We start from the raw sequence: 24,475 nt of genomic DNA on the forward strand, positions 1-24,475 counted from the left end.
CTGAATTCAGAGGTCATAAGGCTTCTCAGTTGACCAGGAAAGTGGAAATAGAAAGAAGCAGGTTTCTTCAGGGTATATTGGCAGATGACACCAAGCTAGGAGCAGGTGTTGATCTGTTGGAAGGTAGGAGAGCCCTGCAGAGGGGTCTAGACGGGCTGGATGGGTGGGCAGAGGCCAATGGGATGAGATTTAACAAGGCCAAGTGCAGGGTTCTGCACTTTGGCCACGACAACCCCAAGCAGCACTACAGGCTGGGGACAGAGTGGCTGGAGAGCAGACAGGAGGAAAGGGACCTGGGGGGGACTGATAGATAACAGGCTGAAGATGAGCCAGCAGTGTGCCCTGGTGGCCAAGAGAGCCAATGGCATCCTGGCCTGGATCAGGAACAGTGTGGCCAGTAGGACAAGGGAGGTTATTCTTCCCCTGTACTCAGCACTGGTCAGGCCACACCTTGAGTACTGTGTCCAGTTCTGGGGCCCTCAATTCCAGAGAGATGTTGAGGTGCTGGAACATGTCCAGAGAAGGGCGACAAAGCTGGTGAGAGGCCTGGAACAGAAACCCTATGAGAAGAGGCTGAGGGAGCTGGGGTTGTTTAGCCTGGAGAAGAGGAGGCTCAGGGGTGACCTCATTGCTGTCTACAACTACCTGAAGGGAGGTTGTAGCCAGGTGGGGGGTGGCCTCTTCCCCTAGGTAACCAGCAATAGATCAAGGGGACACAGTCTAAAGTTGTGCTGGGGGAAGTATAGGCTGGATGTTAGGAGGAAGTTCTTCCCAGAGAGAGTGATTGGCATTGGAATGGGCTGCCCAGGGAGGTGGTGGAGTCACCGTCCCTGGAGGTGTTCAAGAGAAGACTGGATGAGGCACTTAGTGCCATGGTCTAGTTGGTTGGATAGGGCTGGGGGATAGGTTGGACTGGATGATCTTGGACGTCTCTTCCAACCTGGTCTATTCTATTCTGTTCTATTCTATCAGACTTATTTGAAGGTCTGCACAAGCTGAAGATCTCAGTCTGTGTGCTCTTCATAGAGAGTATATTTACTTTGGCCACATGCAGGTAGAAGTACCAAGCCCAGCTCCATTGGCTGACACTTGAAGGGCTCTGGGAACAAGTGAGCAGAGAGATAACCTAAGAGATCACCAGTGGAAATACCCACCATTCACCACTGATTATCACACTCAAGGTCTCAAGAGAGTCTACAATTATTCCCTGCTCCAAGTCTAGAGCAAATCAGCATTTTCCCAGTAATTGCAATGTAGTAACTATTGTAGATGTTGATTTTTTTTGATAGGAAACACTGCTCAAGCATAAGATTTACAATCCTGTTAGTTAGCTTTAGTGACTTGGGAATCAATTACAGTGCTGTACAATGTGACCAAAGATTATAGGGTAGCCTGTGTAATAATTCACACTGCCATCTAGGAGTGAAACTCTTACTTCAACATTTCACACACAAAGCCATCCTGCACAGCAATAATTCCAGTAATAACAATAATAACCACAAAAATGGAAAAGGACACAAATATTGGTTATGAAATATGGGAAGACCTGTGTACACACAGAGCACTGGGAGCTGGCAAGAGCTTTGCCGTTCTCAATTGCATTTCAGAATGATAACAGCAGTAGGATTCTGTTAATGGATAAGTTTTATCAGTTCAGTTCACTTGGGTTGGCAAGTGAGGCTGCGTGGCTCTGCTCCAGCAGAAGCATTGCCCCAGCCAAGTTGTTAGCGCACACAGACAGTGTGTTGTGACATCAGCAGCACAAAACCCACTACTGGCCCTTGTTAACCACTTGCCCTCTTGTCTGATATCAGCATTGCTGATTTCTAGGATCACTTTTATAGGCAACAGTTTTCCTGTTTTCTGCCCACCTCTGTTCCCCAGCACTTTTTGCCACATTGGACTCTTTTTTCCTGATTGGGACATGAAAAACTTTGGCCTATCTGCACAAAGGAAGCATCTTTCCTTTAACTCCTTTGAAAGAAGACCACCCAGGTCAGCTTTTCAGTCTGTGTTTCCAAGCTAATTATGAAGAAAGAACATAAATTATTTTTTTTTCCTCCTGCAAAGGAATTGCCACTTGTGACCCTTTAACTATTGGGTTTGTCCATTTTCCTCTCCTTTATTTCCAATTGATTTCTGCCCTCACTTTGCATGAAGCTGGCAGCTGAGCTTTTCAGTTTGAACCCTCAAAGCACAGTGGTCCCTCATAAAATAAAAACTAGTGAAAATATATGTCATTTTAAAATGGACCAAGTCAGGGGTTTCCAGATGCAAGTGTCCATCACCAGACAGTAAAAAGTCTGTACTAATTTATCAGACTGCTCACTTGACTCTAACCAGCAAAGCACACTCCATGTGTGGCTAAGGCTCAAAAGTATTAGGACTGCCTTAAAATAATGCAACTAATAGAATGCACAGAGTTGTGCTCTCTTCTCCTCCATCCTCTGGAATCAGCCCAGAAGAGCAGGTTTTGAGAAAAACATCATCTGTTGTGAGATTTGGCAACCTTGTTCTCTCAGATCATAAGGTCACTGGCACTGCAGAAAGGCAGTGTCTCTGGAATGAGGCAGGGGAGAAGTGTCTGCCTGCAAGCTGAGAGACAGGAACGTTGGCATTGCTCTAAACAAGGAGGTTGAGCTGCAGTGGGGAAATAGCACCACTGCCCCTCTGAGGTGGTCCAAACTCTGGGAATGTGCAACCCTGCTACACCCATGTGCCCATCAGATGTGGGCATCCAAGCTGTGGGTATCCAAGTTATGGGCTCCAGAGAGACACAGCCTTGCCCTCTCCAGGCTGGCAGCTCCCAGGAAATTTGAGGAAGTAATATTTCTGTGGTATCTCACAGAACTCACAGAACCAACCAGGCTGGAGGAGACCTCCAAGATCATCCAGTCCAACCTAGCACCCAGCCCTATCCAATCAACTAGACCATGGCACTAAGTGCCTCATCCAGTCTTTTCTTCAACGCCTCCAGGGATGGTGCCTCCACCACCTCCCTGGGCAGCCCATTCCAATGGGAAATCACTCTCTCTGGAAGAACTTCCTCCTAACATCCAGCCTGTACTTCCCCCAGCACAACTTGAGCCTGTGTCCCCTTGTTCTGTTGCTGGTTGCCTGGCAGAAGAGGCCACCCTCACCTGGCTACAACCTCCCTTCAGGTAGTTGTAGACAGCAATGAGGTCACCCCTGAGCCTCCTCTTCTCCAGGATAAACAACCCTTGTTGCCCTTCTCTGGACAGTTTCCAGCACCTCAACATCTCTCTGGAATTGAGTGGCCCAGAACTGGACACAGTACTCAAGGTGTAGCCTGACCAGTGCTGAGTACAGGGGAAGAACAACCTCCATCATCCTACTGGCCACACTGTTCCTGATGCAGGCACAGGGAACCATTTTATCATTAGTTTCTCTCATTACAGCTTGAGCCTCCTCTTCTCCAGGCTAAACACCCCCAGCTCCCTCAGCCTCTCCTCATAGGGTTGTGTTCCAGGCCCTTCACCAGCTTTGTCACCCTTCTCTGGACACGTGAGAATACATTTTCTCCCCCTTCTGTAAAGCTCAAGGGGATATTGTATAAAAGTATCACTTTAGCAAGAGTTTTGCTTTATGTCTGAAATCTGTGTTTACTTCTAAGGGCTTAAGCACAGCCCTCCTAGGAGACAGGGAAGTGGTTTATGATTGCCTTCAGGTTATAGCTGAGCACAGAGGGATACTGTGAGGCAAAATGTCACTGAGAAATAGGTGGGAGAGAATAAGCCCAACCATAACAAACTTACCCCTCCCCATCTTAGAAACAGAAACCTAGATTTTCCCAGCCCAATGACTGCAAAAAACCCAGGAAGCTGCAGAAATTGCCCACAATAGTTTTTGCTGGTAGGCAGGCACCTCCATCGTGCTCTGCACAAATGGAGCAAGGTGTGAAAGGCTGAGCACGTGGAGCATGTTTTAAGCCACAACTCACAGTATCACAGTATCATCAGGGTTGGAAGAGACCTCACAGATCAAGTCCAACCCTTTACCACAGAGCTCAAGGCTAGACCATGGCACCAAGTGCCACGTCCAACCTTGCCTTGAACAGCTCCAGGGACGGCGACTCCACCACCTCCCCGGGCAGCCCATTCCAGTGTCCAATGACTCTCTCAGTGAAGAACTTTCTCCTCACCTCCAGCCTAAATCTCCCCTGGTGCAGCCTGAGGCTGTGTCCTCTCGTTCTGGTGCTGGCCACCTGAGAGAAGAGAGCAACCTCCTCCTGGCCACAACCACCCCTCAGGTAGTTGTAGACAGCAATAAGGTCACCCCTGAGCCTCCTCTTCTCCAGGCTAACCAATCCCAGCTCCCTCAGCCTCTCCTCATAGGGCTGTGCTCAAGGCCTCTCACCAGCCTCGTTGCCCTTCTCTGGACATGCTCAAGCATCTCAATGTCCTTCCTAAACTGGGGGGCCCAGAACTGAACACAATACTCAAGGTGTGGTCTAACCAGTGCAGAGTACAGGGGCAGAATGACCTCCCTGCTCCTGCTGACCACACCATTCCTGATGCAGGCCAGGATGCCACTGGCTCTCTTGGCCACCTGGGCACACTGCTGGCTCATGTTCAGGCAGGTATCAATCAGCACCCCCAGATCCCTCTCTGTCTGGCCTGCATCATAGGTGACACCTTTGCCCTTTTTATGCAGGAGATCTATGTGGTTTGACACAGGTGTGAATTTGAGCTTCTTGTCTCTTTTTTGTGGAGGAAGTATCAATGCCACTTACATCTGCAAGGCCCATTACAGCCCTTGGAGTGAGAGACAGAAAGAGTCTTCAAAGCACACATCAATACCCAAGACTGTCCCATTCCAAACAGTAGCCAGCAAAGGCTTTGAAGTCCCATAGTGGGCTACTTCTAGGCTCTCCTGCCCTTCTCAGGGCAGCTCTGGGTCTAGCAGCTCTGGGTGGCTCCATGCAAACACAACTAGACCCGGCAGAGACATTGCCTGGAGCAAATCGTGAAGACCACAGGGTGCTCAGAAACCAGGCCACAACCACATAGAGAGCGGAAATGAGCAACCTTTATGAAGTGAATTAATCAAGCACTTCAATCTCCTTAGCTGTGGGTTAATAGTCTTGTGGTGACTGCCCTGGACAGAGTATCAGGAGAGCTGGGGTTTATTCCTGGGGTGCTTCAGTAATGAAAAGGAAATTGTATTCAGACGAGTGAGAGAAGCCCTTGCTCCCAGAGACATCAGATACGCAGCAATTAGACTCAAGTGAAACAATAAATCATACAACACTGAGCCTTTGGCTCTAGCAGAACACCATTAGGACTAGTGCTATGTTTATTTAGAAGATGCTGAGCCCATTTAAAATGTTTTCACGTTAACTGTAATTCGGGTGTTTGTTATTAAAGCGATTGACTGGGCCTAAATGCAAACACTGCTGGTCAGAGAAGTATTTTCTGGCAAATAGGATCTATTCACTGTACTTTTGTGATGTGAGGGCTCCCTTTCTCTGTGATTTATTTTCTGTTTGGTTCCTTTCTTTGCAAAGATCGCCTCGTAAAGATTAAAAAAGCCCAACGTGAACCAAAGTGTAAAGTAGAAATTGATGATTAAACTGTCAGAAATGGAGCAGCCTTTGTTAATCACTGATTCATTAGCTGGGAAAAGAAGAGGGCACTGAAGTTAGCACAAAGGCTTTGGTATCACAATGTTTGTGATTTATTCCCAGCTCACTCGCTCTCTCTCTCGCTCTCTCTCTCTCTCCAATTTGATGTGGGATCTTACCCAGGTAAATTGATCTCTCCATGACTCCATTTTCCCATCTGTTCAACCTAGGTAATGATCTTGCCTCACAGAGACAGTGAAAACTTTCAGTGAGAAGAAAAGGTTACCCTAAACACCATGCCTCCATCTGAAATTAGGCTACCTGCTACTAACACCTACAAGCGCTTTAGCTAGAACAGCTACTCCTTACTAAGGCCAGGAGGTTGCCCTGATTTTTTTTTTAGGGGCCAGCAATTGAGTAGAGAAAAAAAACATTTTAAGAAATAAGAAAGTATATGACAGAATTTGGCAAGCAAGCTTACAGCACTTCAGTTACTAAAACTATCATTTGCCTGTGTCCTTTAGTATCTCACCACAGTTGTAGTGATGCACTCGAAGCATTCACTTTTGATTTGGCTTTTGGTTTTTAAATGAATTTGTTTAGTAAAAGCTGTTAATAATCACTGTGATGGCAATTTGAAAACTACTCTGGATTTTCAGCAAAAATATGACACCCTTTGAAATGAAAAGCTTTGCCAACTTGTGTAAGGTTTGCAATACTCAGTAGAAGGCAGCATAAAACTACAAAAAGTAGTCTTCAAATCTGACATCATTCAATGCATAAAGGCTACTTCAGGGTACAAAAAAGCCAAACAAACTATAATTAGTTTGGTTTATTCTTTGTACAAAGACAGTACTTCATTATGCAGCTCCTTGCAAAGAGGTACACGTAGGTTTTGCTTAACAGGAGGCACATTTCTGGGCTCAGATCTCTCAGCTGACTCATCTGATGTCCTTTACAATTATATGTTCTGGCTTTTGTCATCCAAGAAGGCTTTTCTGTGGCTTTCACTAACACCAGTCAACTGTTACATCTGAGGGTAGTGTGGGGAGAATAATCTTGCCTTTCTTCAATCTTATTCCCAGGTTCTTGCTGTTTACTCATTTGCTGTTTCCTCTGCAGTTCCCTTGCATAGATAAAGTTTGTTCACTTGCCTTTGAAGGAATTAGATTGCCTCTTATCAGTTGCATTCTATTCCTGTCCCCACCATGGTCATGTTGGTGATCTGCAAGAATCTCATCAGGTCTCCTCCAGCCTAACAGTGCCTTTTGCCAGCAGCATGAGTCTTTTCTGATTTTCTTCCATGCCTCCAAGCACCTGTCTCTTCTACCAACCTGTGCTTCCCCCCTGGGGAAAATCCTTCCCATCTTCCACCATGACCCAGTCCATCTTACAGATAGAGGGAGTCCCTGCCACATCCTCTCCTTCCAGCATTGTTCTGCTTTTAGGCTATGCCAGATTAAAATATTCCTGAGAGAGAGCTTTGCTCTGCTTTGAAGAAAAGGGCAGCAGGGTCCACTCCATCCCATGAATGGGTAGAATAGCTTAGTGAGGACCTGACTTCCAATGGACAGAGGAACCCCTCTCCTCTCCTGTTCCTCCTTCAAGGACAAGGATGGCTCTCAGCACATTCTGTCAGGAAGATCTTCTCTTTTTTCCCTGCTCCCAGCCCCCAGTTGGGTGCAAAGTAGAAAAGACTGCAAGAACAGCCCCTTTCCTTGGCATCACTCCACCAAGGCATGGGTCACCTGGGGAGGCCTGGTGCTACACCAGGCTTGTCTTATGCACACTTCAGTAGTTCATTTTGTTTCATCTCTTGGATGCTGGGATTACCCAGAGCTAACTGGGACACAAGTGACTTACATGTGACTCCTGTCCCTCTCCACACCAGCCCCAGCATGGAGCTGGAGGCAGCAGGCAGGTCATAGCACGATCAGCTGGAGTTGGCTTGGCCCCACTATCCATTTCAGCTGCCTCATGAATATCAAGCTTCATGTGCCTGCAAAGCAATCCTGCCAGCATGCACTTTCTGCACTTAATGAAGGGAGGATTTATTGCACCAGCTCTTTGGAAATATTGAGGTTTGCTTACTTCTTCAGATCTCTGAGATCCTTTAAGCAGAATCTGTGTGAAAATCAATCAGATACCCTGGGGTGGGGTGGGAGTTGTACAAATCTAAAGTCCTGCTTCTCCCTTCCCCTCTCATTTCATGCCCTGATTACTTAGGAGATTGTCCTGAAAATTAATGGAATTATGGCATGAGAAGTAACACCCACTGTTCATCTCAGAAGTGAAGGGTTTCTGTGGAAGGCTTTAACTAGGAACATCTTGTGGTTCACTCAGCAAACTTGGAGATCTTCCCAGTTTGAAGTGCGCTGTGCCATGACAGTTGGTGCTGAATGTGCCCTATCTCTTAAATTGATTGCAGGTCCAGATCCAGGTATGTGAGTCAGGTCCTGGTCCTGACTAATTGCATTTCACTTTTCTGAATGAGATCCCTGTGGTTTCCACCTGGTTTCCAAAGTTCTCAGCATGCATTATCTCAAGGACACAATTTATCCCAACCTGTTATAGATGGAAAATGAGGCGATGAGGACAGGTTTGGTAGTGGTATGTGCAATTCTCTATCTCTCTTGCTGATCCTGGTCCATGGAGCAGCCTGATGGCTTGAGTGACTATTTGGGTCATAGAATCATAGAATGGTTTGGTTTAGAAGAGACCTCCAAAGGTCCAACCCCCCTGCAGTGAGCAGGGATATCATCCATTAGTTCAGGTTGCCTAGAGCCTTGTTGAGCTTGACCTTGAGTATTTCCAAGGAAGGGCAACCTATTCCACTGTTCCACTACTCTTATGGTAAAGAACTTCCTCCTAACGTTCAATCTAAATCTACTGTTCTCTAATTTCAAACCATTGACTCTATCACTCCAGACCTTTGTAAACAGTCCCTCTGCAGGGCTTGTAAGCCCCTTTCAGGTACCAGAAGACTGCTATTAGTTCTCCCCAGAGTTTTATCTTCTCCAGGCTGAACAACTCCAGCTCACTCAGCCTGTCCTCACGGGAGAGGTGTTCCAGTCTCCCAATCATTTTAGTTGAGACACATTTGGTGCATGGAAGATACAGATAGTCTCGGATGAACAGAGGTAACAACACCTGTCAACCTCCATCAGAGCTCATAAGCAGACAAGACCATGCTATACCATGAATTTCAGAAGACTTGCATGGATTAGCCCATAGGCTAACCTGGTGCTTCATGTTCTAGGGTTGGATGACTCTTGTCATGGCTAGAATAAGACAGCTGCATAGATTTACTGTGATATTCATGTGCCATATTATATCATCCCTGAAAACAGATTTCAGCTCCCAAGTTACTTAGGTCCATGTTGCTTTCTAAGTTTGAGGACTTTTTAATCTTTTACCACGACTTAAATATTATGAGTTGAATTGTGCAATAAAATGGGAGTTAGGCTCTTAAACTCCTCCCACAGGGAGGTAGGCAGTTAGATACCTTCAGCAAATCCTAAATATTCTTTGAAAGCATTTTCCTCACCTTCCATGAGTTTCAGATATACCATATGGGGATGGTGACACTGACTTCTGTAAAGCACTGCACCACTTATGGATGCAAATCATTGTGTAAGTGTGAATATTACTTCATGACATGCCATCTCCTCCAGCTCCTTAGTGCTAATTAATTCAGTTCTGGGATAGACAATATTCATTAAGCTTTTCTGACAGTACTAGAAACGTTCATGTAACAGCTCACACATTTTGATAGCACCCACAGTTCTATCACCACATTCCCTGTGAAGTATTTTGATACTTTAATCTTCGCCAACGAGAGTGGAAATGAATTGTCAACAGTAGTTCTCCAGCACAAGGCCATGGTGTTTCTTCCTTCCTTTGTTATCAAGAGCAATAAAAAGGAATCAGTCCATTGGTAATTTTGGTGCAGAGGCATCTGGTTGCTGGAGGTTTTCCTCTGTGTATGCTGGAGTTAAATATTTGGGTTACTGCTCTCTTTGTGGAACTTGCCATGATATGAACCAGCTTGGAAGAAACACAGCTATTGCCTGCTTCTAATCATTGCAATGACAGGAGCTCTGCTGCCTGCAGACTAAATGTTTGTTAGCTGGACATATTCTTTGGTTATTGACAAGACCTTGTGAAAGCACAGAAGCTATTTGAAGAAAAGGATGCTTGCTATTGCTGCTACATCATGACTAGGCAACATAGAGAGGAATGTGCATAAGGTGAATGTGATGGTTTGTTTTTTTTCTGAACGGATGCTGGTGAGGAAAAATGAATTTCAGTCTGCATATCTGGGAGAGGAAGAAGGGGAGAGCAAACTCCAGGTGGCACAAGACATTGTCACTGCACTGCAGCCATCTTTCTGCAGGTTTTAATCAAGCTGGTAGGGGCATTGGCAGCTGTTTTGTTGAGCCAGCAGCAAACCCTTCATGCATTATGATGCTTTATCAGGCTTCTGTGTCCTCCTTGGGGTAGTGGCCCCAGCCTTGGTGACCTCTTAGCTGCCAGCATCTAAGCAACCACCTGAAGCTGTCCCAGGTATGGACACACAAGGCCCAGCAGTGTACACCTATCCCACAGGCTGATGCCTAACAGTTTATTAACCTGACTTCCCACACAGCGAATACTATTGTGCATATGGTCCTGGATGGGTAGGAAAGGGATCTGAGAAGGAGGTACCTTGCAGTTTCACAAATATGGTGATCTAGCCCCTTCCTGCATGGTGGGTCTCAAGGCTGCAGAGGAGCTGAGCTGTTTTATCTGGGAAAGCAAAGGGCTTCTCATCTATTTGTACCCCAGACTGTCTCCATGACATGATGCCTGTCAGTCAGTTGGTCTGTGAGTTGATCTGTGACATATGCCAGCTGATGCCGCAAAGAAGTTGGAGTGCATTAGTAGGATCACACAGTGATGGGATGCTCTTTGGACACCTCCACTAGAAAACCCCACTGCAACATGAGAAATGAGAAATGATGTTTTCTTTCTGCTTCCAGACTAGTCCAGAGCCCATGCCTGTTTGTCCAGGCTCTGTGCCAAAGAAAGAGACTGGACTGTTGCAGGGAGCCTTCTTTCTCAAGCTAAGTCTAGTGAAACTCTCCACAGCTGAGTCATCTTTGCTTTCCAAGTTTTGCTGCTATGGGTGAAACAAATTACTTTCCAATTAGAGGCTTTTTAAACTCACCAGGTGAGCTCTTTTATCACCAGCTGAATAATGCTGCACCACACCCTAGCTCTGCTTTGGGTTTGGAGGCAGATTCTGCCAGGAGAGGTGAGTTTACTTTGAAGGCAACGTCTGCCATACAGTAATGGGTGGGGAAATTGCCGTGAGGTTTTGCTAGCTGAAGGATCATCCTACCCCAAGGGTAAAATCTGTTGCCTTGACATATTCTGGTAGAGCAACAAGCACAAGCAGGCACTTGCGTGGTAAGTGCACCTTTGAAGCAGCTTCACCTGCTTTATTGAAAGTCAGCCTGGGAAAGTGATTTTTCATTGCTAATTCTAAGCAGGGTTGAGGACCAGGCTGTCAAGTTCTTTGCTACTGCCACTGAAAATGGCAGAACCTGCTTGAGATCTGTTGTGACCACTGTTGAAGGAAAAGGGCAAACTGGAAGATAGGAGGCAACTTAAAATTCTACCTCTCTCTGAAATGATGGATTTGGAACTCTAGGAGATTTGGAAGTTTGTGTTTTGAGTGCTTGCCCCTCAGGGATATTAAATACCCAGATCTACATATGGATTAGATGCACCCAGAAAGCCCCAATCCTTACTCTTACAATGCAGTCATGGTCTCCCTGCTTTACTTGGAGCAGAGACGGAGACCTTTGCTGCCTCTTGCCACTGTGAGCTGACCTTGGGATTGCCTCCAAAGCAGAATTGGGATGCCTCAGTCTTGCTCTCAACCCTCAGCAGCCAGAGGCCAGAACAGTTTCTATATTTATCCCCTTAATTAAAACCAGCCCCTTGTATGGAGCAAATTGGATGGATAAGCCTGTCCATAGCTGCATAGACAGCCTCATTTTTATTATGTTTGTGCCCATAAAGACAGGAGAGAAAACTGATATTTTTGCTTATTGCACCCAAAAGTACTTTTCAGCCCACTGTCCACTCCCCCTAGACCCACTGTAGAGGACAAGACATTGAGGCTCATGGCATCTCCATGTTGGCATGGTCTTAGATATCATTTTGAGAGCAAATCAAACCCAGAAATATCTGTGGCTAAAATGAGGCATCCAACTCATTCACCACCACCATGCTGAGACGGTGGCTTTCTTATCTTCCTACAGGGCAAAGAGGAAATTTCCTCTATAAGCTCTAGCTCCATCCTGGCCAAGAGCATGCTCACAGTGGCATAAATGTCAAGAGAAAATTAAAGACAAGGCTCACCTGCACACCTCCCCTTCCAAAGCAGACCTCTTCTTGGCCAGCCTGTGCCAGAAGACCATGGCACACTGCAACCTTAGGGCTTTACCTGGTGGGAATAAACCCAGTCCCAAAAAATGCTGATAGGAGGCAAAGCAGCAGCAAGCCAGGGCTCTAACTGCAGGCGTTGCAGTGTGGGTGCTTCACACTGTGCCTGTTTAAACTAGCACTTTTCGGAGTCTCACACACGTTGTCCCTCTCAGCTGTTCTAATTAATGGCAATTCCTTACACCGGGGCTCCAGCTAGCTAGTACCACCTGTAACGGCGCTTTAGTCCTGAGCAGCAGCCTCTGTTAACGGGTAGGCTCTTACACCCACCTCCCAGCTGGGGGAAGGTGGAGGGGAGGGATGTGAATTGGGGGTGCCCCTCCCGCACTGAAGCTGCAGCCTGCCAGGAGCTGTGCTCTCTGCCCAGTCCCATGAGTGCCCAGGTCCCTCGCTGCTCTCCTCTTCCTCCCTGCCACGGCTTCGTCAGTGCTCGCAGCAATCGTCCCCGCTGCTCTCGCCCCTGTCATTTCAAGGTGTGCACGCCGGTGTCGGGGGTGTGGATCCCCCCAACCCTCACACGCTTTCTCCCTCTGTCCTTCCTTTCCCTCTATCTCCTCATCCTGCTCCCAAGGGCGAGCCCAGATGTTGGCAGGCCCGAGCCGGGTTCATCTGTTTCACATGACCCAGCGCCAACTGCCGCTCGCTGCCCTCCTCCCTTCTTTCTCCCCCTCCTTCTCCTCCTCCCTTCCCCTCCTCCTCCTCGTCCTCCCCAGCTCCAGCCTCGCAGCGCGGCAGCGGCCGCGCAGGAGCCGGGTGCTGCGGGCCGGCAGGGCGGGGAAAGGGAGGAAGAAGGGGGGAAAGGAGGGTTAGAGCATCCCGGGCCGGAGCATGGGACCGCCCTAAGGCCGCGCAGGAGCGGAGGGAAGGGCCGCGCTGGCCCCGCGCCGAGACGCGGGCAATGGATGCGGTGCGGTAGAGCCGCGGCCTGCCGACGCTGGTGCAGCGGGGATGCTCTTGTCCCGGGCTTGGAGCTGAGGGGCCGCCGGAGCCGCCGAGGGAGCGGGAGAAGGTAACGGGGTCTTTGTCTGCGGAGGGGAGGCGAGGCGAGGCGAGGCGGGCCGGGGCTTCCCTTCCAGCCCGCGGGGAAAGCCCAGCCGCAGTGTGCGGGGCTGCTCCACGCCCCCCTCCCTCCATTTATCTCAGAGAGAAATGTGGGCAGCATCTGCTTCCTCCGTGTTTTCCCCTCCCCAGAAGAACCCAGCCCCGATGCCCTGAATTCGGTGGGCCAGTAACGCAGGCGAGCCCGGTGGCTGGGTTTTTCTGCCCTAGAGGGAAGGAGATGGTGTGGGGGTGAGAAGCCGGTGCTGTGTGATTTCTTACCACCCCACACCCCCCAGCAACCTGGATGCCTGTCTCCAGTGACTGCTAAGATGGACTGCTCCTTCCCTTTCCAAATGGCTGCAGCAAGTTTAATACAGAGCTAGGGGCTTCGCAAAGGGTAAAGCCCTTTCCTTGTTCTTTCCCCATGTACCTTTTCCTAAATCAGGGCTGTAAAAGTTGCTAGAGCTGCAGGGCTAGAACAGACAAACGAATAGCTCCGTTTCCTAACTGTGCCCGTATGGGTGTATCTGTCCGCATGCCTTGCAGACATGCTTCGTGTAAGGACGCATTGTTAGCCCGCTGGCTGCTGGGGAGGGCAGGAGAAAAGTTGTTTCAAGGCTCTCTCTACAATTTCCAGGAGAGACAATTGTTTCTAATAATAGCCCTGGCAGCGCGTTAGCAACACAACACACACAGATGCGGGATCCAGCTAGCAAATCTCCTCTCCCAGGCAAGCCAGGCTGCAGGGAAAGCTCAGCTCTCAGCATGATTTGGTTTGGGGTCTTTAAAACACTGTCCTGAACAAAACCCCCACCGTCGCTCACCCTTTTCACCGGGAAGGGGGTGTGGTGCCTGTGCCTGCACACCCTGCTTCGTGGCTGAACTGGCTCTCCTAGTGCCTCTGGTATTGAAAGAGGCAGGCTCAATCCTGGCTCTGCCCAGTGCCAGCTGGTCATCAGGGTTTCTCGGACTTGACTCCCTCTAGATTGGCTCCCGGGGTCTGACGAGCATGCCCCATCCAAGCACGGAGAGGTCTGTAACCGGCGTTGGTGTCTGTGCCATTTTCTCCGCACGGAGCTGCCTGCTGCAGGCAGCAGAGAGATCTCAGCGGAGCTAAAACTATCAGGCTGATCCCCCTTGCTCCTTGCGGCCACGGCAGGGGGCCCAGCAGGAGGGCTTCTGCCTCCACACTCAGTTGAACCCACGTTGCTAACCCTGGCTGGGCAAAGCTGCACCAGCTCAGCTTGGTGTCTGAAAGCTCCTTGTCTTGACCTTTCTAGCACAAGTTACTGATAGCTTGTCCTCTCCTAAATATGAGTATTTTCAAGGTGGCTTTAAGTACCGGTGTCAAGCAGGGACATGCCACGTGCTGCAGGGGCGAGAGCTGCTCCCGAGGTGGTTTCTGCAGCCCAGCTGTGCCGCTGAGCAAGGGAGGCTCTGGCACAAGCTGTGGGCAGCTACGGGTATGTTGCTTCTTGTTCATGAGAGGGGCTGTTCTTAAGGATCTGCAGCTCAGCACTGCTGTGCACTGCTGTGCACTGCTGTGCACTGCTGCTAAGGTCATCTCTCTGAGAGCTAAACTGCCATTGACACTGGTCACCCTTCACACTGTGAGTGGTCAAATCCAGATCAGTTTTCACAGTGGGCAGAAGGACACCGGTGGGCCATAACATGCAGAATGTATTGCCGTGTGCCTGATCTGGTTATTCCATTAAAAATGGAGAGACCCACGGTCACAGCATTGGGTCACTCGGGGCCATGCGCCAGTGCAGCGTCACTTGGCATTTGTTCAGCCAAATTAAGGTCTTTGGTTAGTGTGTTGGGTGTTGTTAGTACGGACAAAAGACCGGGAAAGAATTCTCAAGTCGTGGAGTGTCTAGTTCTACGTAACACCAGATACTGTGGTCATACACATCCCCTTTGTTGCTGCTGTTGCTTTCTGTGTGGATAAGAGCAGGTTTGAATGCAGCTCGAGAGACAGCAAAGTAAAACTGCATGATATGGATGATGGAGCAAAAGATAGTTTAGAGAGAATTCGAGGGACTGACTGAAGTCTCAAATCCTAACCTGATAGAAGTGTGAAGGAGAAGAAAGGGTCATCATGCGTTGTGATGGATGAGATACACAGGGAAGGTATAAAAGGAGTGTGTTGATAGAACACCAACAAAATTTGGGGTCAGGGCTTAGTGGTGTCCTCTGAAGATGCACTAAATCACTGTGTGACCCACTTCTGTGAACTAAACAGGAGCAGGCTGAATCAGTTAGGACAAGCAAAGGTTGCTGTCAGATGCAGAGCCATGCACACACTTGGCTCTCAGGGACCTTGAGTGTCTTTCACTCAAAACACTCCAGATTTGGGCCACCCAGTATTACAGTATCACAGTATCGCTAAGGTTGGAAGAGACCTCGTAGATCATCAAGTCCAACCCTTTACCACAGAGCTCAAGGCTAGACCATGGCACCAAGTGCCACGTCCAATCCTGCCTTGAACAGCTCCAGGGACGGCGACTCCACCACCTCCCCGGGCAGCCCATTCCAGTGTCCAATGACTCTCTCAGTGAAGAACTTTCTCCTCACCTCAAGCCTAAATTTCCCCTGGTGTAGCTTGAGGCTGTGTCCTCTCGTTCTGGTGCTGGCCACCTGAGAGAAGAGAGCAACCTCCCCCTGGCCACAACGACCCCTCAGGTAGTTGTAGACAGCAATAAGGTCCCCCCCGAGCCTCCTCTTCTCCAGGCTAACCAATCCCAGCTCCCTCAGCCTCTCCTCGTAGGGCTGTGCTCAAGGCCTCTCCCCAGCCTCGTCACCCTTCTCTGGACACGCTCAAGCATCTCAATGTCCCTCCTAAACTGGGGGGCCCAGAACTGGACACATATATGAACTGGACTGCGTATATGAGCTGCACCCCAAATCTCCATCTAGCTGGAAGCCATTAGGGCTACAAATGCCCCATCTCTTGAGGAGGCAGTAAGTGGCAGTGCTGCAGGATGATCTTTAAGCAAGCGATGGTGGCTTCCTCAGATTCTCATGCTTCATTGCAGGATGAGGTGTGCGTGGGTGCGCAGATGGATCCCAAGGTTACTTTACAATGCTGGTTTCCTGCTTCCAGCAGCTGGAGGTGTAGATCGCCCTCCAGCCTCAGTGCAAGTAGAGCATGGCAACCCAGCAGGCAGCAAAGTCTGACAAGGTTAAGCTGCAGAAGGATCATTTGCAAGCCTCCTCCGCTCCAAATTCCTATTTGTCCTGGCCTCTCCCAGGTCATACATTACCCTAAGCAAGCAGTGGATTGGTCAGCATGGCTTTAGGGACCACTGCAGCTGACAGCATCCCCTGATGTTTCTCCTTCTCCCTGACTCTTTAACAACTTAATCCTCAGCCCTCCTATAAATCTCAATATGTGTGGTTTCCTAGCAAACCACGATTTTCCAAGGCTGCCCAATGAACTGGGGGCACTGTGTTCTGCTTGGGACATAAATCCCATCGAGGACCAAAAATTACTTGGACTGCTTTTGTCTCTGATCTGACACTGAAAAGATACCCCAGCCACATATTTGATCAGCTCCTTCATGCTGACAAATCACAAACACCTTGGGTTGATTCTACCTCTCTTTGCTCCATGTCACCCTTGCTCTCCACCTACTCACGGGTCAGTGGCAGCCCAAAGGTTTATTCCTTGCCTGTGTTGGGCTCTGGTAGGCTGCCTGCCAAAATAAGTAGAAGAGCCTGATGTACCTCCCCTTCCCAGTGCATTCCTTCTTTATGGCTGTGTTACACTTCAGAGTATACCCTTGCATGGAACTAGATACAGTGGGTGCATCTCCATGGGCTGGGACTTCATCCCTTGTCCAGTCTCAAAGTGCAAAGAAGTGCAGAGGGTCAGGAACCATCCAGTTTTTGGTGCAGTTAGCAATGTTCTTGCTTACAATCTTTGCTATCTCCTTTCATAGCAGATGCATTGTCCTTCTGCTCCTGTCCTGAGCTGCTGTGTGACATTTTCACATCTTGTTAAACAGTTACTGTGTGCCACCATCAAGAAAAGATCACTAATGGGTAGTAAAATCTTTTTTCTGACTTCTGTCTGTGCTGGTGGGATGTGGTGTGACCTAATGTAGTAATCTTTGTGAGAAGTCCTTGAGGGCACAGAAAGAGACACAAGTTGAGCCTTTTTTTTTTTTTTTACTTCTATTCCCTTTAAAAGGGTCCAGCAGAAATCTCCTAGAAAGCTGAAAGTAGGTTGATACTCCCCTTTTGGCTACAAAACTGCTTTGTGCCAACACTTCCACATGTAATGTGTAACGTTTTGACAATGGCTGTTGGATTTGCCAGCCCGCAAAAGCTCAGGCTCCCTGTTTAGATTTATTTTTTTCCTTCTTTTTTTTCATCTTTAAAGTTCCCAGATCTCTCAACCAAAATAAATCCACCCTTGTTTGGGTTTCCTGACCGCGTGGGATTGAACGTGGCTGCAGCTGTACCACACACGCTGCAAGCGCTGTTGGCATCCTCTCCATCCAAGCTGAAATATTTCATGCTGGGAAGTGCTTTGCAGATAGCAGGGCAGTCACAGGCTGACCCTGCTGCTTTCACACAGGCTTTGTGAAGGACAAGCCAGGGGTGGAAAGCTGACACATCAAGTGAGCAGCTTGGAAAGACAGCACAGAATCTGAAACTAAAACATAGGGCTTGGCCTGGAAAGAGGAGCAGGGATGAAGCTCTTCCCACCTTTAAAAAGTGTTGTCCTTTCTTTGCATGGATGGTGTCTCTCTTGGCTATCCCCAGCTAGGGTTTTGTGAGGGTGCCCATCATCCCAACACGTGGCTGCCACGTGTGTGCTTGTGTACCACCAGACACTCTCATTTCCAGTGAAATGGGCCACTCCAGAGGACATGGATGATTTAGGGAACGTGTAATCAGATACAGTGCTTCCTTTGTGTGCACAAAGCCCTCAGCGTGGAAGCAGGCTGGAAAATACATTTGATAGGTAGCTTTCAAAGCAAGCACTGTCTGAAGTGGTCTGGGCTTCCTGAGATGCTTTTCAGCACTTTTGGAGGTGGTGACGCAGCCATCACAGGTGTCACCTGGGCTTGTGCTGCAGGGGGCTGTAGGAATGGTGGAAGAAGGAAACTTGTGTCTCACCAAGACCAGAGAGAGCTGGAGGGAAGCACCGAGTCTGCTTTGCCTTTGTGTTGCACCATGGAAGATGCTTTCTGAAATGTTTTGTGAATACCAGTGGCAATTTTGGGGGGAATCTTCAAATCTAAAGATGCTGAGCTGTGTACTGTCTTGTTCAGTCCTCTCTTGCAGGCACAGCCAATTGCAAGGGTGGTAGAAGGCTGCTCCAAAATGGATATCAAATCCTGGGAGCTTAAGACTCAGAGGTATTAGATCCAGCTGCTGAGTTTGCAGATGTTGCATCAGGCTGATCCCTCTTTGCTTTCCATCCTTAACTCTTCTGCATTGATTCTGCATGATATTAAAGAGTTGGTGAGTTTTCCTCCAGAAAAGAACATCTTTCCTAGCTTTTAAAAAGCTGGTACAAAGACAGGCTCCAGTAGAGGAGTTTATTCCAGGTTCTTCTTGGGCAGAGGTTACAGGGTGACCTTATTTATTATGGTGTCAGATGTTCTGATGCAGAGAGGACCCAGTCTTGCTGCAGCAATAGTCAGAGGCAAAGCATTCTCAACACAGGTGGTGCAAAATCCTGGCATTACTCAGGAGATGAAAGGGATATAAAAGTACAGGCTGTGAGTCCTGGAGACAACTTTCCCTGCTCCAGCACAGAGTGAGGCTAGTCTTTGCTCTCTAGTCCCCACCAGACACACAGCATCAGGAGTTGTCAGGACAACTGCTTCATGCTCCTCCAACCATCCACGTGTACAGGCAGAACCCATGGGGCATATCTCAGTCCTGTGGCTCCAGGTCTGCCTTGCTCAACACAGACTGCGCTCCTGAACAAAGCAGGAGCAGAAATGATCAAATCAGACTTTTGAAGGGCCTGTTTCTAAAAAACACCTGCATGTCTGAGAGTGAGTCAGCTGATTGTCATTTGAATGTGCTCTGCATCTCGCCCTGTCCTTCCTGTGGAATCCTGCCGAGGGATGATGAGGATGATATCCACCCAGCACCAACCCCATCAGCTGGTGCAGCTCAGGCAGAACCACTGGCAGCTGCTCAGGCTGGGCACCAGCCACGGTGCTGGCTCTCAACATCAAATGTGTCAATCCCACTGAGTAGCAGTGGCTGCAAACAACCTGGTGACTTATTTTTCCACTGGAAGCATATCAGTTCTTAGAGTGTTATTCAACACATGAGGGAAAAAAAACCCACACAAAAATAACAAAGCAACCTGTTCCGCCTCCTCCCAAAAAAAACCCCAAACAACCAACCAAAAAAAACCACCAGGCCCAAACAAATGAAAAAACAGTGCAAAACACCCAAAATTTCTGTGCAGAGATTAACATTTTACACCTTTTTTTCCCCATCTGGAAGTGTGTTTTCTATTTTGTGTAATGCCTAACACTGCTCGGTGCTATTGAGCCACTCTGTTACAGAATATCTGAGTGATGCACTGCCCAGCACCTTGGCTCCATTGATCAGGGCACTCACCAATCACACTTCTGCATTCTTAGTGCTACAGTAGGTACCAAACACTCAACCAGTACTAAAAGAACACTTTGAGCCTTAAATCTTAATTTGTCCTTTGGAAATATTTCACACATATTACTACCTCTACTGCCTTGGGTCACTTTGGTCATCTTCCTATGAACTTATATTGATTTTTTTTTTCCTGCAGCAAATCACATCAGTTTCACTACCAAATAAATTGTCCTCTTCTCCTCTGTAACTAAACCAAACCTCCTGCAAATGTTTTCCCAGAAGACTCAAATGCTCTCATGTAATTACCACCCTGTCTGCGTGCACATATGAGTGATATCTGGAGCAGTTTGCTGAAAATATGCCATGTTTGAAGCATGAAACTACAAAAAAAATATTTTGTGTGTATGTTTACAAGGAATTCAAGGTCTGGCATAGGAGAGATTAACAGACTTGTGAGAGTCTTTGGGATAATAATAATAATAATAATAATCTGTTCCCATGTGCGTTAGTGCCACATGGTCATTATCACGGTGATGACTCACGGTGCTTGCCGCAGTACATAGCAGGGAATGAACCAGAAGGTGATCAGGAGTCCCTATGGAGATGTTGATCTGACTTATAAAAGGCTGTGGAGTGCACTACTGGTAAATGATTGCCCTGGCAGATAATTTAGATCTTTTTCACTTAGAATGCGCTGTGTCCTTTGTGCATAGTGGACAGAGTAAATATGGAGCTCCTCCAGAGGAAACAGGACTCTCCCAGGACATAGCACATTTTTTTGTAGCTGTGCTGTGCTCTAGAGTTGATGAAGCACCTGTCCCAGGACCCCTGGCTTGTCCTTGTGCAAAGACACCAGAGATCCTTTAACTTCTTTCTCTCTGAGCATCTCATTTTACTTCTGCTGTTGATGTTCATTTCTTTGGACTGCATTAGGGTCTGGCAATCCAAAGGATGGATCACAGTCCCCTGTATGTAATGTGCAAATATGGAATGAAACTACAGAACTTGCCTTAAAGTGGTTATTATCTAGAAAATAAGTTCACCTGGGGCGGGGGGCAGGTTGGCAAGCTCACAAAATAAAGTTGTTCTTCAGATGGTTCAGCTGAGCTGAGTTAGCTCAGCAGATGTTTACATTCAGGGTAGATGATCCTGATCCTGGGTGTTAATTGGGAAGTTGTCTATCTGTTGTCTTCTTAGCATCAACATGAGGTGGCTTATTTTTTGCTGTGGTTTTTGGTGTCAGTGACACTTTTGCAGCCTTTAGGCATTCCTTTGGCATATGGGTTAAAAGCATAGTATGAATGAATCCAGGGTCCCTAAGGTGGGGTGAGGCCATAGACTACCCTAGCCACTTGCCTTCAACTTCCCAAAAGATGTGACCCTGTAGTTGCAATGGCTTCACTTGGCTGCTCCTTAAGGAGTGATGAAGAGCTGAGCAGGGCTGTGACTTTCCTCTCTCACCAGGACTTGTGGTCAGCTCCAGGAAGGAGCTATTCTACCTGATCCTTGAAGCTCTGAAGGAGATTCTAGCAGGAGAGGATAGAAACTCCATCCTCTGGCTCAATTAAAATTCATTGATGAGCAGCTAGGCCACCTCAATTGCACAACTGTTTATTACTTATTTACTATTAATTCCCCATGCAGCCCTCCTCATGTACACTGTGCATGTGGGAAGGCTGTAGGAGCAATCCAAGCTTCCCAGGTAAAAGTAGAGGAGACAACTACAGAATCTCAGTTTCAAGCAAGGTTTTAAGAGCTCTGGTACGTTCTTGACCTAAAAATGTTGGCCCAAATCAGGTGTCCACATTCAACCAGCTGCACAGCTGACCCACTGAGTCCAGGTTTATCAAGACACATTTCTCCTGAGTGCAGCAGAGGTTGCAAATCTGTGAGGTTTAAGAATCCTGTGGCCAGTGAAGGCTCTAAAATAATAAATAATGCTGTGGGGTCACCTCCCTGTGGTCAGCCTCAGCTCCAGAGCTCAGAGTATGCCCTGACCAACCATTTTAAAGCTCCTACACTCTTCACTCCTGCCTTGTAACTGGTAAGGATAAAGCTTAGAAGCTGATGTATTTTTAAGCTGTCAGTTGGTTTTCTGACAAAGAAAGGGAATGGAAAGTTTATGAAGGTGAAAAAGTCAAACACAGTGAAAAGTCTGGATTGCAAATGTCTTATCCTCCAGCATCAACATCAGGAGGCAGGGAGGGAGTGGGATGTTCTATTTCCCTTTGCATTTTAAAATATTTAGATCTGAATTATTTTTAAGAAAGAAAACAATGCGTGACAGAAAGCAGCACAAGCTCCACGCTGCTGAGGAAGCTGGCTTCTGCAGGACAGAGCTTTATCTCAGGGTATAACTCAAGCCAGGCCTCCAAGGCAGGCCAGTCTCGGGGCTGCGATTTAGGTGTCTGCAGGGTGATGCTCTGGTTGGTTTAATAAGCAGCACTGGAATTAGGTTTAATTCTAACTGCATGGATCAAGCACCAAGTGTTTTGAGGTTAAGACATGCCATTCCCAGCTTTAAAGTTCGCCTGAGAGTTACTGCTCGGTGTTGTAAATGGACTTAAGGACCATAGGAGACGGTTTTTCATTTCGGCCCTGATACAGTAAGCCACTTAAACACTTGCTGATGTCACACTGAAATAAAAGGGATTTATGGGCACAGCTATGTGCTTTGCTGAATCAGAGCATTTTTGCTGAGCACTGTTTAGAGGAAGCATGAGAAATAACCTGTGCAGATGTCCACGGGTGGTGTGAGAGCCTCAGCAACACTAGAAGGTGCTAGGCGGAGGAAGCAAGGAGCCCCTGGGCAGGCCAGGAACTCTTTTGTCAGCTTTCAAGACAAAGCAGGGATGTCACCAGGTCACCCAGCCTTTAGCTAGCTTTAATTTTTATCCCATCACTCCCCATTGGTATCCACACAATGGCTGGGTCATGCTTTTCATGGCATGCTTCCACCAGGGTGACACCACAGCAGACACTGTCCCACTTTCTTTCTTGAGAAGGATCTCTGCTTTCTAATCATTCAAACTTTCTTTCCTCTCCTGACACATTGGTGTTTGGTGAAATGATTGCAGTGCTAGATGCAGCTCCTCATAAACACACTTCTAGCACAGATCCCCCCACATGATGGGTAATGTCAAGCTCCTCCAAGAGACAGCAGCCCTGTCTTCCTGCAGGTCAGAAGAGGTTTTTAAGAGCTGTGCCTGTAACCATGGTTTCATCAATTTCATCTCCATTCTCTAGTCCATGGGTAAGGACATTGATTTTGCAATGGGCAGGAAAAACAGGCTTGCAAGGAAAGCCAATAGCTTTGGGCACAGTATGTTCCTTTGAGCCCTACCCCACCAGTGGGAGATGCCTCATCACTGCTGTCTTATGCTTTCTGGCTAGGAAATGTGCACACATTTCACACTGCCTCAGAGGACATCCTTAAGAGGGAAAGCCATGCTGCATTAGAAGGTACAGTTATGCATCAGCCATCTACATCTCTTGCACCACCATTATTCATATTTGCAGCATCTTTCCTGGGCCCATCTTTTCAGCTCCAAAGCTCCATTTGCCACCAAGCTGCTTGCTTCTGTTTCTTTGGATATGCAGCATCTTTGTTCTCCTCCATAAGTACTGCTAGAAGATGACAGATGCTTGAGGATACAGCTGAGATACCCTTCCTAGGAAAAGAAACTACTGGATTACAGCTAACCTCTCCTGTTCATAGAATCAACCAGGTTGGAAGAGACCTCCAAGATCATCCAGTCCAACCTAGCACCCAGCCCTAGCCAGTCAACTAGACCATGGCACTAAGTGCCTCATCCAGGCTTTTCTTGAGTACCTCCAGGGACGGTGCCTCCACCACCTCCCTGGGCAGCCCATTCCAATGGCAAATCACTCTCTCTGGAAAGAACTTCCTCCTAATATCAAGCCTGTACCTCTCCCAGCACAATCCAAGATGGCATGAACAGTGCTACAAGCCACAGTGATGTGCGTGCCAGGGCAAGGCAGTGTGCAGAGTCCCATGACCGGGGCAGACGAACCAGATTTACACCAACAGCCATCTCATCATTCTTCTTCAGGGATTGTTCCCATTCAGTCACAACCAGAAGACTAAAAAAAATGAGCAAGCCTCAAGGGCAGGCCCCTCTGGGCAGTCCCTCAGCTGCCCAGCCATTGCTGCTCTGCACCGATGACAGAGTCAGCTGTGGCCATGTCCTCCCTCCCCAGGTGTTCATTCAAGGATCAGACATACAGCTCAGCTCTTTGCATGTTATCTCACAGCCCTGCTCACCCCAGCCACTGTCAGTATTATATACTAGGTGCTGATGCAGACCAGCAGCTGGGGAGGATGCTCTGCAAACACAGAGCTTAAAAAAAAAAGATGGCCCATTCTTTCAGTTTCTTGAAGTGCCTTGTAGAGCAGGAGATGACAGATGGATGGAAGCAAGTGAAGAGATGGTGTTGGTCAGTGCAACAGACAGCCATTTGCAAGACCTGCCCCAGTCCATCATAGAGAAGTGCTGCCACATGTGCCTACAGTGAAAACACACAAAATCCCACACCCCCTCCCCCTCTCCCTGCAAGCTTAGGAGCTGCCAGGCTGAGAGGGCAGCAAGAAGTGGTCAAGTGGGAGCAGGATGTTTAATCTAATAGTTCATTGTAATCAGCAGGCTGTCATCTCTCCCTATCTCCTTTCAGCGAGTCTGTCCAAACAGCAGGCTAAGCCGCTCGGATTTTTGCGTATTCAGCACAGTAATTGCCTCCCGTGCA

The 24,475-nt window shown here is 48.0% G+C and overlaps 2 protein-coding genes across 9 annotated transcripts in view; one reads left to right on the plus strand and one right to left on the minus strand.

Annotated features, from left to right (window-relative positions):
- The window catches only part of FRMD4A (FERM domain containing 4A), a 424,512-nt gene that overhangs the window by 240,652 nt on the left and 159,385 nt on the right, over positions 1-24,475 (plus strand). Inside the window, exon 1 of one of the 8 annotated variants that reach the window (XM_064142613.1) lies at positions 12,995-13,088. The exons of the other annotated variants lie outside the window; for them this stretch is intronic. The gene's annotated coding sequence lies outside the window, so the exon portion shown is untranslated. Of the gene's footprint in view, positions 1-12,994; positions 13,089-24,475 lie in introns of those variants that run through there. 8 annotated transcript variants of the gene reach the window in all.
- Positions 6,402-13,521, minus strand: LOC135174934 (atherin-like). The gene is made up of 2 exons (XM_064142624.1): positions 11,996-13,521; positions 6,402-8,149 (listed from the first exon to the last, which is right to left on the minus strand). The coding sequence occupies exon 1, from the start codon at positions 13,211-13,213 to the stop codon at positions 12,635-12,637; it is 579 nt and encodes a 192-aa protein (XP_063998694.1). The 5' UTR covers positions 13,214-13,521; the 3' UTR covers positions 6,402-8,149; positions 11,996-12,634.

Source organism: Pogoniulus pusillus, chromosome 4 (assembly GCF_015220805.1).
Source record: "Pogoniulus pusillus isolate bPogPus1 chromosome 4, bPogPus1.pri, whole genome shotgun sequence".
NCBI lineage: Eukaryota > Metazoa > Chordata > Aves > Piciformes > Lybiidae > Pogoniulus > Pogoniulus pusillus.